Source organism: Amphichorda felina, assembly GCF_050947745.1.
Source record: "Amphichorda felina strain 45539 chromosome Unknown scaffold_6, whole genome shotgun sequence".
Taxonomy (NCBI): domain Eukaryota; kingdom Fungi; phylum Ascomycota; class Sordariomycetes; order Hypocreales; family Bionectriaceae; genus Amphichorda; species Amphichorda felina.
The window spans coordinates 610,944-624,893 of record NW_028145044.1 but is presented as its reverse complement, the minus strand read 5'-3'; the positions used below and the strand labels follow the sequence as shown (position 1 = coordinate 624,893).

The 13,950-nt window shown below is 52.8% G+C and overlaps 6 protein-coding genes across 6 annotated transcripts; 3 read left to right on the top strand and 3 right to left on the bottom strand.

Moving 5' to 3' along the window:
• Nucleotides 1-1,103: 1,103 nt before the first annotated feature.
• On the top strand, nucleotides 1,104-2,112 carry ACO1O0_006034 (LysM peptidoglycan-binding domain-containing protein; the record flags this gene model as incomplete). The annotated part of the gene is made up of 3 exons (XM_083195431.1): nucleotides 1,104-1,181; nucleotides 1,252-1,732; nucleotides 1,814-2,112. 3 exons carry the CDS (start codon nucleotides 1,104-1,106, stop codon nucleotides 2,110-2,112), a joined length of 858 nt encoding a protein of 285 aa, XP_083048447.1.
• A 70-nt stretch (nucleotides 2,113-2,182) lies between these two features.
• ACO1O0_006033 (uncharacterized protein) lies at nucleotides 2,183-2,959 on the bottom strand (the record flags this gene model as incomplete). Its single annotated transcript, XM_083195430.1, has 1 exon — nucleotides 2,183-2,959. One exon carries the CDS (start codon nucleotides 2,957-2,959, stop codon nucleotides 2,183-2,185), a length of 777 nt encoding a protein of 258 aa, XP_083048446.1.
• An 894-nt stretch (nucleotides 2,960-3,853) lies between these two features.
• Nucleotides 3,854-4,927, top strand: ACO1O0_006032 (uncharacterized protein; the record flags this gene model as incomplete). Its single annotated transcript, XM_083195429.1, has 3 exons — nucleotides 3,854-4,376; nucleotides 4,432-4,646; nucleotides 4,706-4,927. The coding sequence occupies 3 exons, from the start codon at nucleotides 3,854-3,856 to the stop codon at nucleotides 4,925-4,927; spliced, it is 960 nt and encodes a 319-aa protein (XP_083048445.1).
• A 2,613-nt stretch (nucleotides 4,928-7,540) lies between these two features.
• DBP3 (RNA-dependent ATPase DBP3) lies at nucleotides 7,541-9,477 on the top strand (the record flags this gene model as incomplete). Its single annotated transcript, XM_083195428.1, has 3 exons — nucleotides 7,541-9,094; nucleotides 9,156-9,268; nucleotides 9,324-9,477. 3 exons carry the CDS (start codon nucleotides 7,541-7,543, stop codon nucleotides 9,475-9,477), a joined length of 1,821 nt encoding a protein of 606 aa, XP_083048444.1.
• A 28-nt stretch (nucleotides 9,478-9,505) lies between these two features.
• On the bottom strand, nucleotides 9,506-11,431 carry RFT1 (glycolipid translocation protein; the record flags this gene model as incomplete). Its single annotated transcript, XM_083195427.1, has 3 exons — nucleotides 9,506-9,578; nucleotides 9,636-11,372; nucleotides 11,427-11,431. 3 exons carry the CDS (start codon nucleotides 11,429-11,431, stop codon nucleotides 9,506-9,508), a joined length of 1,815 nt encoding a protein of 604 aa, XP_083048443.1.
• A 333-nt stretch (nucleotides 11,432-11,764) lies between these two features.
• ACO1O0_006029 (chaperonin 10-like protein) lies at nucleotides 11,765-13,297 on the bottom strand (the record flags this gene model as incomplete). The annotated part of the gene is made up of 4 exons (XM_083195426.1): nucleotides 11,765-12,043; nucleotides 12,103-12,581; nucleotides 12,632-13,081; nucleotides 13,141-13,297. The coding sequence occupies 4 exons, from the start codon at nucleotides 13,295-13,297 to the stop codon at nucleotides 11,765-11,767; spliced, it is 1,365 nt and encodes a 454-aa protein (XP_083048442.1).
• Nucleotides 13,298-13,950: the final 653 nt, after the last annotated feature.

Below are 13,950 nucleotides of genomic sequence, written 5' to 3'. Positions count from 1 at the left end.
ACTCGACTGCTCTGACTGGTTATTCGCAAAGGCTGCGAGCTTGTAAGAGTCCCAATGAATGATATACAACATATTTAGTATTGATCAATACTCTACTTTTAGCTCGATGAACATAGATATCATGAATGAGGCTCAGCTCGAAGCCGTCTGTGTTGAGAGCTGCAAAGCTAGCCTAGAGAAATTTCGTTCCTCTATTCAGTCCGCCTGTGACTCCTCAAATGACCTTATGGTTAAAGATAGCATGGCTTTCCCAGGTGAGTAGAGCCAGACTACTTTGGGGTTTTAGTAGTAATTGATCTAACTTTGAATAGCAACGTACATGATAGACCGCTACATTTACTCGTATGATATGTCGTGCTACAAGGACCGGTACGATACACAATATAGAATTTTGGTTTCTCCATTTTGTTGATTATGAATTAGGGACACTGGAGGTTATTGTGATCTTGTCATTGGGGAATGGCGGAATGAAACGAGCAATTCCACTGCCTCGCACGACTGCGAGGATTGCATTCTTGGCCCTTGGAAAATTCAGCTCGAACACCCTGTTGCCTATGACGAAGATCTAGCAGAGGACTTTGCGTCGCTCACGTCCAGTTGTGGTGCAACAGGGTACAGCTATTCCTCACCTCCGCCATATGGATCAAGAACTAGCACCTCCGCATCGACTACAGCGTCCCCTGAGCCTGAGCCGAGCTGTGATAGTAAGTACACGGTCGCTGCAGGAGACACCTGTCATAGCATTGCGGCCAACCACAATGTCTCCAATTATGGCTTGATTGACAGTGCCAACTTGGACATCTTTTGCAAATCGCTTAAGCCTGGAGAAAGTGTCTGTATTCCGCCCCCGTGTAAGATACACAAGTTAGATTTCAGTGAGACCTGCAAGTCACTAGGGAAGAAATATGGTGTTAGCAAGGTCCAGCTTGTTTCCTGGAACGCGAACTTGGACCCTTTGTGCCTGAACATTGAGCGATGGAGGGGTGACTACCTCTGTGTTGGGTATGTTGTTTGTTTATCTATATCCGCGTTTACCGGCCGTTCACTGCTCACAAGACACCCTGGCTCTTAGTCCTCCCGGCGGCACCAGCGACCCGGAGCCAATGCCTGAGCCCACCCAAGTCCCAGTGCCGGGCAACGCTTCGCCGGATTCGAACGAAAAGTGCTCCAAGTGGTATACGGTAAGATATGGGCCTTCTTCAGTGCATGGCGGTTATGGATTGAGCTAACAAATGCCACCCATCCGTGCAGGTAGTCGAAGGGGACTACTGCGGCAAGCTAACACTCGATTGGGGCATCACCATGGAGGACTTACTCTTCTTGAACTCGGGGCTGAACGAGGACTGCACAAACCTGCAGCTGAAGGTGGCGTACTGTGTCGCGCCAGTAGGCGACATTGCAACCTATCCAGGTTACTCTGGCGGCCCATCAACCAGCTTTCCCCGGCCGCCCACAGCAACAACTACGTTCAATATTCCCACAGAAACACTGAATCCAAAGGCCCCAGGCACTATAGACGACTGTATCGAGTACGCCAACCACTATAACACTTCAAAGTATACGGAATATTTCACCTACCAGCCATGGATTGAGGAGCGGAATTCATGCCACACCATCGCCGGCAAGTATAAGGTCTCCATCACGGATTTGATAATCTGGAACCCCAGCCTCAAAGAAGGTGACTGCAAGCTTGCCGAGGGGTACAGCTACTGCGTCAAAAAGGAGGAGGAAGGTGAGTGGCCCCGGAGCAGAAGTGCTAACACACCGGGGAGCGATGATTAAGCTGCTAACTAACTTGGTCTTTCTCGAATAGTCACCTCCACATATGTCCCACCTACATCGACAACGCCGCCTCCAGACACAACCGTGCCATCCTCAGCCACTGACAAGCCGGCCCCGACAACGTCCAGTGATCCGACGCCGAGTCCCACGCAGCCGGGGACGATAGACACGTGCAAGAAGTATCACTTCCATGATGAGAACGACGGTGGCTGTGACGGAATTGCCAAGAAATACAACCTCTCCCTGTCGGACTTTCACAAGTGGAATCCCGAAGTTGGAGAGGACTGTACGGCGCTGTGGCTCAAATACTACGTGTGCGTAGGTGTGTAAGGCACCCGGAGTATACCAGGTACTTTCCCTCAGACTGTGGCCATCTCTGTTGAATTGTATGCAAAGTAGTCTAGAGAGGCATTACCTCGGACGAGACCGAGTTATACACCAGCGGTGGTCTCTTATAGCTGGTACAGTCATCCATCAAACGCTCCCTGTGAAGAAGGTCGTATAGCGACACGATATCCCCGACCTCAATGTATACCCAGCCCACAAACTCTTGGGTGCACCCTTCAATCTCCTCGTATCCATCTGGGCCCTCCCCCTCGGGATCGCAGTCCTTGTCAATGAGGACAACAGGGACCAATGGCTCACCATATTTTTGCCTGAGGGGGGGTCGGCCTTCCCTGGCACGGGCCTCGTCCTCCTCGGCTTTTTTCGCAGCCCACTCTTTGTGCCCTCCAACTTTGTCCAAGCATTTCTGGTCGGCGTAGAGGCAGAAGTGGAACATGGGAATCTCTCCATCATAGAGAGACCCAGTAGCCGGCCCACCGTTTTCCACGCTCTGGTGGACGGCGCACCACTCCTTAAACTGCTCGCGAACGTAGCGTTTTGAGGCGTTATCGAGCGTCGCACGATCCTCGATGATTTCGAGGTGAAAATACTTCATCAGAAGTAGGTCGCCTCCAAAGAGCTCAAGGCTATCGCGGACAGCTTCGTAGATGTTCTGGACATAGTAGTCCCAGGCGACATCGTCAGAATATGTGCAGCGGTAGAGAACATAGCCCCATCGATGGAATCCGGTTTCTTGCATGCACCTGACCGTGGAGCCCATCGTTTCGGATTGTTCATTGTGCTGTCCGACTCGTCTCCACGAGTCCAGCGTGGGATTCCCCGGGTCAGCCATGGCGGAAGTCTTTTGGGGGGGTGAGGCTGAAAAACGCCGGCGAGAGGTTGGCAAGGGTGAGAAACCCGACAACGGGGGGTGAGGGGAGTTGGCCAAGTTAGGTGTGAGTCTCTGGCCTGGCCCAGCTGAATTTGCAGAGGCACTTAAGAAATTGCTCCCATTCTTCAACCAGTGTTGATTAGCCGATCGGGGGTGCGTGGGTGCTATTAGTAGCCTGTTGGCTGTACCAATGCGTCCCATGATCCCATCTTTCGTGGGCCCATGGAGGAAGGAAGGAAGCACTCCCTCCATGGCAACACGGGTTGGGGAGTGCTCCATACTAGTACCTTAGGTATATGGCTCTGATTGGCTTCAATACCACTCGCACGTCCCCCTGTTTCGGTTGCACCAGGATGGGTTCACGAGCGGGCTGTTGGCTGTTGGCTGTTGGCTGTTGGCTGTTGGCTGTTGGTAGCAAGAGCGGTACGAAGTACGTACACTGTGGCAACAAGGATAAAGGGGCATCAATACACTGTACAACACCAAGATTCTACAACATCCTCACCGCATCATTCCACATCAATCCACTACTCGTACATCAACAGGGTCGTGCCGTCCGCTACCTCGCCATGGCTCAACCATTATCAAGTACCTGGGTACTTCACGGGCCCACAACCTCAAGGTAGAGGTACCTCAGGTGTCACATGCAGGAATGTGACTGCAAATGGTCACCTACGAGTACAAGTCCAGATAACCGACCATAGGGGGGAACGCCAGCGCTTCAATTATCGTTCCCACGCCTTCCCGCGCCCTTGCTTCAAGTTAAACTGCCTGGCACAGCCCATGGACCATGGTCCCATGTTTGAACCTCCTACGACGACTGCTAGACCAATTCGCTCTATTCACCGCGCCATCATGTCGACAGAACCACCACACTATAGGTCATCCGCCTTTATGACCACTGGGTTGCAGCTCATTACATCTCCGCCTCCGGCAGACTCCCCATTGGCATATAACGAAGACGAGATTACCTCTCTCATTACGCAGATCTACAATATGCTCCTCAGAATCTCGTACCTATCTCCCTCTGACGTCGTCTTCCCACCCGCAGACACTAGCCGCCATCTTCTTGACACTGCCCTCTTCCACAACAAGGTACACATAGGCACTCAGGTCATCTCTTTGCTTGAGCGGCTGCCTTACATCCGTGTCGACTTGCCCCTCCCCGTATTTTACGAGGCAATCCCCTACGACTATACTGAGGACACGGATACTCTGCAGCATGTCATTGAGACCCGAGACCCGGACACTTGGAATAGGTGGAACCAGGGCCGCAAGGGGCCGCACCGCAGATATTTGCGGCCAGAAGATGTCGCTCTGACCTACCCTACAGATGCTGGTCCAGAGGGTGCAACCTGGATCCTGGACGTGGAAGCTAGTAAGGGACAGTACGCCGTTGCCGATTGATTGATGCTAAGTATTGCAACTCCAAGATTCAATCCGCATACTCGATGACACCTGCGAACCACCAGTCCCTGGTGTGACGGATGGCGTCCCATCGACATTCCAGCTCGAGCGACCCACAGAGCCTCACCACTACCGCAACTTCCCTGCGTTTCATGCGCCGACTGTTCTCAGACGGCATATCGAAAAGCTGCGCTCCCTAGAGCTTCTCCCTTTCGACGGCTGGATCCACATCTGCGACGAGGTACTAAGATTCATAACCTTAAAGAGACTAGCTAGATGCTTACCATTCACCTCCTCCAGAGCATTCAGAATATCGTAATCGCTCGGAAGCTTCGCCAGGAGTACGGGTGGCCGGATAAATTCAAGGCTGACAAGTGGGCGGAAGACCAGGAACAAGTTGGCCAGGAGTCGCTCGACGAGGAAGAAACGGCGCTGGACGGTGCGGAAACATGGGAGGATCGTTTTGCGGCCACTCAACGTTGGATCCAGGAGCACCCAGCCCCAAGCACGGGAGATGATTAAGGGTTCCCTAGGTAGAGTGGAACAATGGGTCGTCATGTTAGCCAATGCGGATACCGAAGCGCCGCTATATTTAGGAGCAAAACCACTTAGTTTATAAACCCTATATTATTTTCCTAGGTAGCTACTCAACTCCGGCGGAACTGCCTTCTGCATCAACACAGCACCACCAGGCATAATGCTCAAGAACGACCTCGGGGAGTGTTTCAGGTGGCCTAAGAAGCTCCACCGCCAGAAATGGTAGGTCTCCAACCTAGGCGTAATGGATGGACAGTGTTTGCCCATGATGCAGAGTCGGCTGGGCAGTTGTCCATGTTCAGCTCCATCACCGTCAAGGGCAGTTATATATATATATATCGATTTGACGAGCTAGAGCGGGCTGAATGACTGTATTGACGGAATGGTCAAGCGGCTGGCTCAGGATGTGTTCGCCTAAGCACAATTATACTGCTACCTCGGAATTGCGGGAGGAGGCATTGCCCCCCCCCCCCCTCTTCCCCCCAACTGTATGATGACGATTTGGTCCAATGGCCACTTTACGGTGTTGGGCGATTTGTGTATATTATAACAGTTGCCATGGCATATTCAAATTCCACAGCTGAGCGTCTTTTGGTGATTTTACTTTTGTCCAAAACCCTCTGATGCGTTGAGGAAACAAGAAATAGACTAGACGGCCAAGTTGCTGTTAAATTCCTGTGACCATTAGGCCTGAGGCGGTGCATGAGAACGAGACCTGTACCATCTCGAGACAACAGAGAAGACCAGGTTGTCTACTTCAATGCCAACCTCGGAACGCGGGTAGAAAGACCCCTAGATCTCACGACTGATCTTCTCTAAGCTCTCAATATGAACCCATACGCTAAACTTTTGACTTGCATCATGGGCCGTCTCGATTCCTCCATATCTGTTCATCAGTTCTCTTCCTTGTCCCAACCCCAATCCTATAAGGATACGATGGATGTCTCCAACTCAGGTTAATTCCGTGCTCCAAATATTCGTTTATCATGAACGTCATCTCGAGCATAGAATGCACCTCCTCGTATTCTTTTTTACGAAACAGGAGCCGGGCTTGGTACAGCGAGATCTGGATTGATCGGAGGTTCAATTTGCGCGCCGCAGTTGCGTCAACAAAATCCGTGAGCCAATTCTCCTGCATATGGAAGAGATTACTCAAGTCCACATCTCGGCAGTATGCCTGTGTATGCTCCACCTTCCAATGAAAGTCACGTAAATTGGGGGCTAAGGACCCAGTGACGTGGGCATGCCTTGGGTGGACAACACGGTTTTCCCCATCAGACTTGGCAATGTGAGTTGCTCGAGCTTGGCAAAAGTTGAAAAGTTTGGAAGAGGATCCGCGAGGCAGCTCTGATGAGCCCTGTAAATGCTGATGGAAGTCAGAGACGTGCGGTGTTCGGACAGAACGCTCGTGAATTCGCTTCGGAGCCATGGATCGAGTCTATCTTTGGCAAACTCTGTACGCGTGGAGCACTCCAGTGATATGTGGTCAAAAGATACTGGCCAGCGGAGAAACTATCTCAGCGTTTCGGGAGATTGCAGGAATCCAATGAGGTACAGCCGAGTGAAAAGAACTGTGGTTTGATGATTCTACCATAAGATCCGTCAAATTCCGGCCTTACGGCTGCACAACAGGGAATATACTTACTTTTAATACCTTCTCCCAAACATTGTTTGAAACCGGATATCCACAAATGCCGCATATGATTAGTGTTTCGAGGGCGGAGTCCGGCTTAAGCTGAAGAAGAGAATATAGTACGTGCGGTAGGCTGATAGAGTGTTTGTTTCCGGAGGAAAGAGTGAGAGTCTTTAGTCCCTTCATCTGTTGCGCGAAAGACGCAACAATCCCGTATATGTTTGAGGAAGGCCATTTATCGTCGCAAATATGGATTTCGAGGGTCGTTATGGCGGTTAGCCAACGGATCAGATTCGTGGCTATGTATTAAAGCTCAAACATCTACGACTCGTCGTCGCTATGTTCCGGTCCATCTCCATCCTCACCGATCGTTCTATATCTGTTTGAGTCATCCAGAGTCTTGGGCTTTCCGAGTAGGCCTCAATAGTGCCGGTGTCCATAGCAATGGTCGATAGCGTTGGCTAACCCAAATTAGATGAATCTCAGGACTCCCATCAACGCTACTCTAATGAGGAAGCAAGGGTTTTTTATTTATTTATTTTTATTTGTTTTATTTTTTTTTAAAAGAAAAAGGCCCGAGTTCCCCTCCATTAGAATTAGAATTCGTTCAAACGTGCATAGATCCAACTAACCTGGCTTGCTGTGCGGATGACGGTGGGTGAAAGACAGGGTGAGACACGCGATGGGAGCAACCGCGACTACATAGTACAATTGGCATCGCTCAATCAGGACTAGTGTCACGCGTTTCTTTACGACTCCCATGTTAGCGTCCACTTCCTTCCTCGATTGGCAAATCCTTATCGATAAGAACCCCAACTTTTTTTTCCTTTCCCTCTTTTTTCCCTGAATTTCAGGTCCCGCCATCCCACCTCGTCACCCCCCCAGGATAACTCTCATAGCCGCGACTGGGCCCATTCTGAAGTCTTGCAAAAGTACAATTGTACTAGACGATTGAAATAATTACCATGGCCGCGACAAAGCACCGCCTTCCCGAGGCCGAGGCCAACGGCGCCGAGGACGCCGTGCGACCGAGCAAGAAGACCAAGATCAACGGTGGCGGCGACGATGAGGCCGAGAAGGCGCGTCTGAAGAAGGAGAAGAAGGAGAAGAAGAAGAAGGAGAAGCGCAAGGCTGAGGAGGCTGCCACGGCCAATGGCGACAAGGTAGACGCTGACTCTGAGGCGGAGCGCAAGGCCGAGAAGGAGAGGAAGAAAGCCAGGAAGCAGGAGAAGAAGGAGAAGAAACTCAAGGAGGCTGCGCAGCAGCCCAGCGCCGAGGATGATACTGAGATTCCCGACGCGCCTCCTGCCGAGGAGAAGAAGAAGTCCAAGAAGGACAAGAAGAGCAGCAAGAATGGTGTCTCGTCTTCCGCCGAGTCCAACGGCGCCGTCATCCGCGACTACGTCCAGACCATGAGCCTCTCCAACGTTCCCCAGGCCGAAATCGACGCCTTCCTCGCGACACACCACATCGCCGTCACCGACCCCAAGACCCAAACCGTCTCTCTCCGCCCCGTCATCGAGTTCCTCCATCTGCCCTCCACCAACCTCCTTGAGAAGAAGCCCTCGCCCTTTGCCGGCTTCAAGGCGCCCACCCCAATCCAGGCTGCCTCCTGGCCCTTCACGCTCTCTGGGCGTGATGCTATCGGCGTGGCTGAGACTGGTTCCGGCAAGACCATGGCCTTTGCGCTGCCTTGCGTCGAGTCCGTGGCCGCCATTGGCAAGAAGGGCGTCAAGGCGGTGATAGTTTCGCCGACCCGTGAGCTCGCCATGCAGACGTACGAACAACTCTCCACTCTGGCTTCTCTGGTTGGACTGAAGGCTGTGTGCCTCTACGGTGGCGCCTCCAAGGACGACCAGCGTGCGCTTCTAAAGCGCGGCGCCGACATCATCGTCGCGACTCCGGGCCGTCTCAAGGACTTCATGTCCGACGACACGGTGGATCTGAGCGGGACCAAGTTCGTGGTTCTGGACGAGGCGGACCGCATGCTCGACAAGGGTTTCGAGGACGACATCAAGCAGATCCTGGGTGCCTGCCCCCCGCGCGAGCAGCGCCAGACACTCATGTTCACCGCCACCTGGCCAACCTCTGTCCAGACCCTCGCCGCGACCTTCATGGTCAACCCCGTCAAGATCACCATCGGTTCGCAGGGCAAGGAGAGCGCCGACGGCTCCGTCGAGCTGCAGGCCAACTCGCGCATCTCGCAAAAGGTCGAGGTCGTGGACCCCAGGGACAAGGAGTTCCGTCTGCTCAGCATCCTCAAGCAGCACCAGCAGGCCAATAGCAAGAACGACCGCATCCTCGTGTTCTGCCTGTACAAGAAGGAGGCCACGCGCATCGAGGGCTTCCTCAGCCGCAAGGGCATCCAGGTTGGTGGCATCCACGGCGATCTGCGCCAGGAGCAGCGCACTCGCAGTCTGGAGGCGTTCAAGCAGGGCCATACGCCCGTGCTCGTGGCTACGGATGTTGCTGCGCGAGGTCTAGATATCCCAGAGGTGAAGCTTGTCATCAACGTCACGGTATGTACCCGGAATCCAGCGATTTCATCGACATGGTTATCATCTAACGATTTTCTCGCAGTTCCCCCTGACTATCGAGGATTACGTCCACCGTATAGGCCGGACTGGTCGTGCCGGAAAGACCGGTGAGGCCATTACCCTCTTCACTGTCCAGGACAAGGCACACTCCGGATCGTAAGTTGCTCCATCGCCATGACCACGCTGTCCATGATACTCACCAGCATCTCAGGTTGGTCAACATCCTCAAGGGTGCCAAGCAGCCCGTACCGGACGAACTCCTCAAGTTCGGCACGACGGTCAAGAAGAAGACTCACGACATGTATGGCGCCTTCTTCAAGGATGTTGACATGACACAGAAGTCGACCAAGATTACGTTTGATTAGACTATGTGTTTCTCACTGTATAGGCGTTTCATTGTTTTGCGGACTTCCGGCTGCGGATGGAGTGGAAGCAGTCGAGAAGGAATTGCCGCTCCGTAAGAGCACTGGATTTGTTAGAATGTAGAGTCAAGAAGCATAGAGGGCATGAGAGCTTCACGTACAAAGACAGAAGTAGCGGAATAGCGAATGACGCAACCCTGGTCAAAACTTTGATGGGCTCCTGTTCAGCATTCTCGACAATGTTGAGCTTGTGCATGATTGCTGCCGTGCTGATGGAGAGGATGAAGGCGCTCTGAGGGATCAGACTACGGATCTCGAGGTCGTCACCGTGCTTCTTGAAATAGCTTTTGATGAAGAAGGCGCTCCAGACAATACGGCAGAACATGTTGATAGAGTTGGCAACGACCAACCCTATGGCACCAAGGGGAATGACGCGCATAAAGACGAACGCCGAGGTGGCAAAGGCAACGGAGAAGGCACCCATCCAGCCTGACTGGCGGTGGACCTCTGCCTCTGTGGCGACGGACGCGACGAAGGACTCGGCAATCCCGTTGAGTGCAAGGAACGGAATGTAGAAGCAGTATGCTGCCAGGACGTCCCCGGCTCCGGATCCCACCCATCGCTTACCCGCCACGATAGCGAGCAGGGGCCGAGCAGCAAACGGGCCAAGACTGACAACAACGACAGAGAGGAGCATGTAGAACCTCAGGAGAGTTTGAAGGCTTTTCTTCGCCTCCTTTACCGCCGGCGAAACCTTCTCCGAGGGCTGGTGAGATGACAAGAGGCGCGAAAAGTAGCTCCGGCTGCTCTCCTCGACAGGCTGGAAGAGAAGACGAGCCAGCAGCCCACCGTAATTGTTCGCAAGGGCATACACACCCTGTACTTCCGGGGTTGAGAGGAGAGAGATGAGAAATGTGTCGCCCTGCGTCAGTAGATGCTTGACGACGCTCTGGGCCATCATGCTCCCAGCGAGACTGATAGTCGGACGGTAGAAGTAGCTGCCAAGGAAGTTGTCCGCCTTGCCTCCCTCAGACAACGCAGGCCTAGGAAGTAGAGAAAATCCCAGAGATGAGGCAAGCCGGTAGCCAGAGAAGAGGTAGACGAGAAGCAAAGCCCCGCCGTAGCAGATCTGGCCCAGCGCAAACGGCAGAAGACCAAGATCGCGTCCCGTGCGCGACGCCCAGACCGCAGAGCCAAAGACGACGGCACAGCGGAGGAAAGTGGCGATGGACTCGGCTGCCGCGCGGGTGCCGAACTGGAGGCGCGTCTGCATGAGCACGAAGCAGGGCTCCGAGAGGAGCTCGATCATGGCGGCGACGCCGTAGAGCTGTAGCGAGGGCACAAGGTATGGCGCTGCAAGGGTGGCCTCAGTTGCGTAGGCAAGATACATCCAGCCCAGACCCAGGCTCACCACCGCACCTAGTGCAACGGCCAGGTAGCCCAGATTGACAACGGCCTGGCTCTCCCTCGCAGATGCATCCTTGGCGTCACCAGACGCGGTTGCGGGTGCGGCGGGACCTTGGCGCTGGATGGCGACGCGCAGGCTCTCGCGGGCGAAGAAGAGAACAGATAGGTAGTAGACCTCGAGCTGTGCGGAAAGGCCGAGGAGCGGCGCGGTGAGGAGGCGGAGGAGGAGTTGGTTGGCGGCAAAGGTGACGAGGCGTGAGGTGAGCTGGAGGGTGATGAGGAGGGAGGCGCCTTTGATCATGGATGAGCTAGACGGGTTGGAAGAGGCATTTTTAGGGTTGGCTTCGGTTTTGGGGTTGGCCACCCTCTTGCGGACCGAGCCTGCCATGGAGTTCGAGGGAGGTGGAGGGTCGGTTGGTGGGATGTTCAAGTTGAGATGAAGACGTGGTGTTTTGAGGTTGAGATTGGGGTGAAGGTGGACCAGCCAGGTGCTGAAGCTGAGTTAGCTTCAGGGGCCGAGCGCTGAGTTTAGTGGCGATCTATACGGCATGCCAGTGCAAGGCAATCCGCTGCAGTACAAAAAGCATCAATACAAGTTCTGATACATATAGGCGTGTAACAAGCACAGAAGTGTTAATCAAATGACAAGTAATAAATTAATATCATGGAGTTTTTTTTAAAAAAAAAAAAATACTAAACAATGGCAAAAGTTTGAACCACGTCTACCAAGTGTGAGTTAGCTAACTAGAGATGTCAGAAATCGACGCCATATTGCCCCAGATCATCAAGTCAAACGCAAATCCATAACAGTCTTAACTTGTCCAATCTATATTTTACAATATCAAAACATGGGAGACCAATCTTTCTACTAACAACACTCAGACTAATATCTCACTAGCGCAGGCGAACCCTCTGCCTTGGGGAACGAGAACTTCGTCTCCACAAACACCTTTTGCATGCCATCCTCGTGGTTCTTGAACTTGTAGTATACCTTGTCAAGGTCCTCCAGTCGCACTCGGTGAGAAACCATCTGCAGAGGGTCTAGATCGCCCTTCTGGATCTGTTGGAGAAGCTCCTTCCAGTACTTATGGACAGGCGCCTGCCCGTTGCCGATAAGCCGGATGCCTCGCTGCATGAGAGAGCCGACGTTGAAGTGATTAGTCTGCCCAGCTGTCAGCAAATGCTCAAGAGTTGCCTAGGTATAGTAAAGGGGTCGCGTACATAGCCGACGTAGACCCCCGTAATGCCGCAACGACCGTAGTTTCGCACGCCCTCCACCATCTCATTGAGAATCTCGCTGGTATCCGTCTCAGCACCAACCAACATCTCCAGCCAGTGCATCCAGCCTTTGGCATACTCTCCTGCCGCACACTCAAGCGCGACATCTGGACCACGCCCTCCGCATAGCTCTTTGAGCCGGCTGACAACCGTCTCCCCAGAAGTGATCCCGTGGGACAGCTTCTTGAAGTCAATAACCTCAAGTTTGTTAATGTGCCCAACAGGGAATCGCTCCTTGATATAGGAGAGGCGAGGTTCGGTGTCCACATATATGATTTTCTTGGCACCCTCCGCAAGGGCAAAGACACCGCACATCTGACCGATGGGACCAGCCCCAAAGATAGCAACCTCGTCGCCAGGGTAGACGGGAGTGTCCTTAACACAGTTGTACGACGTTGCAAGAACGTCGGAAAGATATAGAGCTAGACACCGTCAGATTTGCACATAAGCGAGATGGATAAACGGTAGTTACCCTTCTCATCAGGGACATCATCCGGAATCTCGAGTAGATTCACGTCTCCCAAAGGCACCCTCACATATTCAGCCTGCCCGCCGGCAAAGCCACCCGTGAAGTGAGAGTAACCAAAGATCCCTCCAGTGCGCCCGCCATACATAGCCTTGGCTGCGGTGTTGGCATTGGTCTTCTCGCACTGCGATGAGAGCTTCTGCTTGCAGAAGAAGCAGTCCCCGCAGGCAATCTGAAACGAGGCAACGTAGCGCTTGCCGACCTTGATCTTGGTAGAATCAACTCCGGGCCCAACCTGGTCAACAACACCACAGAACTCGTGGCCAAGGATGTCGCCCTTGGAGAGTTCTACCACGGTGCCGTCGAGAAGGTGGAGATCAGAGCCGCAGACTGTGCTTCCAGTAACCTTGAGAATAACATCACGGTCCTCGAGAATCTTGGGCTTCGGCGTGTCGACTTTTTGAGACGTCAGTCTGTTGGGACGGTTATACGCTTGGTTCCAGAATAGTTCGTACCAATTTCAACTTTGCCTTTCCCTTCCCAAACTAAGGCCTTCATGGTCTCGCCCCCATGGCCCGTCTGCTCATAGTCTGACACGTCCTGCTGTGTCACAGTATTGTCGTCGTGTCCCACGGCCTTTTCGACCTGGTAAGCTGCCTGTGTTACCGACATGGTGTTGAGAGAATACTAATTTTTCGTCTCGTACATACTACGATTAAGAAAGCAGACCGCCCATTCTTATAAACAAACGCACATCATACATGCTTTCCTAGAAGTTGTTGCCTTATTTCCGTTTTACAGGCGTCATCGTTGCTCGAAAATCGTTGAAATATTGTCAATATGACGATATCGTCATAGTATGTGCGACCGCGTACGTCATAGACTCAAGCGCAGAGCATTTGTTCCGTCGGCTCCCACATGGCCAGCCGGATCGGAATCTGAGATCTTTAGGAGTTATTAGGTACCTTTCGTCCAGAAATAGATGCCGCTTGTCACCGACGTCTCAAGTTGAGGCGCACATGAGAAACTGTTTAGTGAGACTCGCTCTGAGAGAAGAGTGACATTGTGGAGCAAATAGGGTCATTGGTAAGAATTTGCCGAGAAAATGGTAGATTTCAGGCTATCCTGTAGAACTGAAACTATGGGCGTTAAAAAAAAAATGCGTGCAACCAGCTACCATCGTTCGTAGTTGTAAATATATAAGAGCCCGAGGTTTGAGATGAAAGTGATGGGAGGTTGATGAGGGAGATGATCTGGTTGAGGGTCGAAGTGGTCCGTGCACGGAGGAACCCCGGAGAATTTAGCGCCCGCTCCGGTGACACATC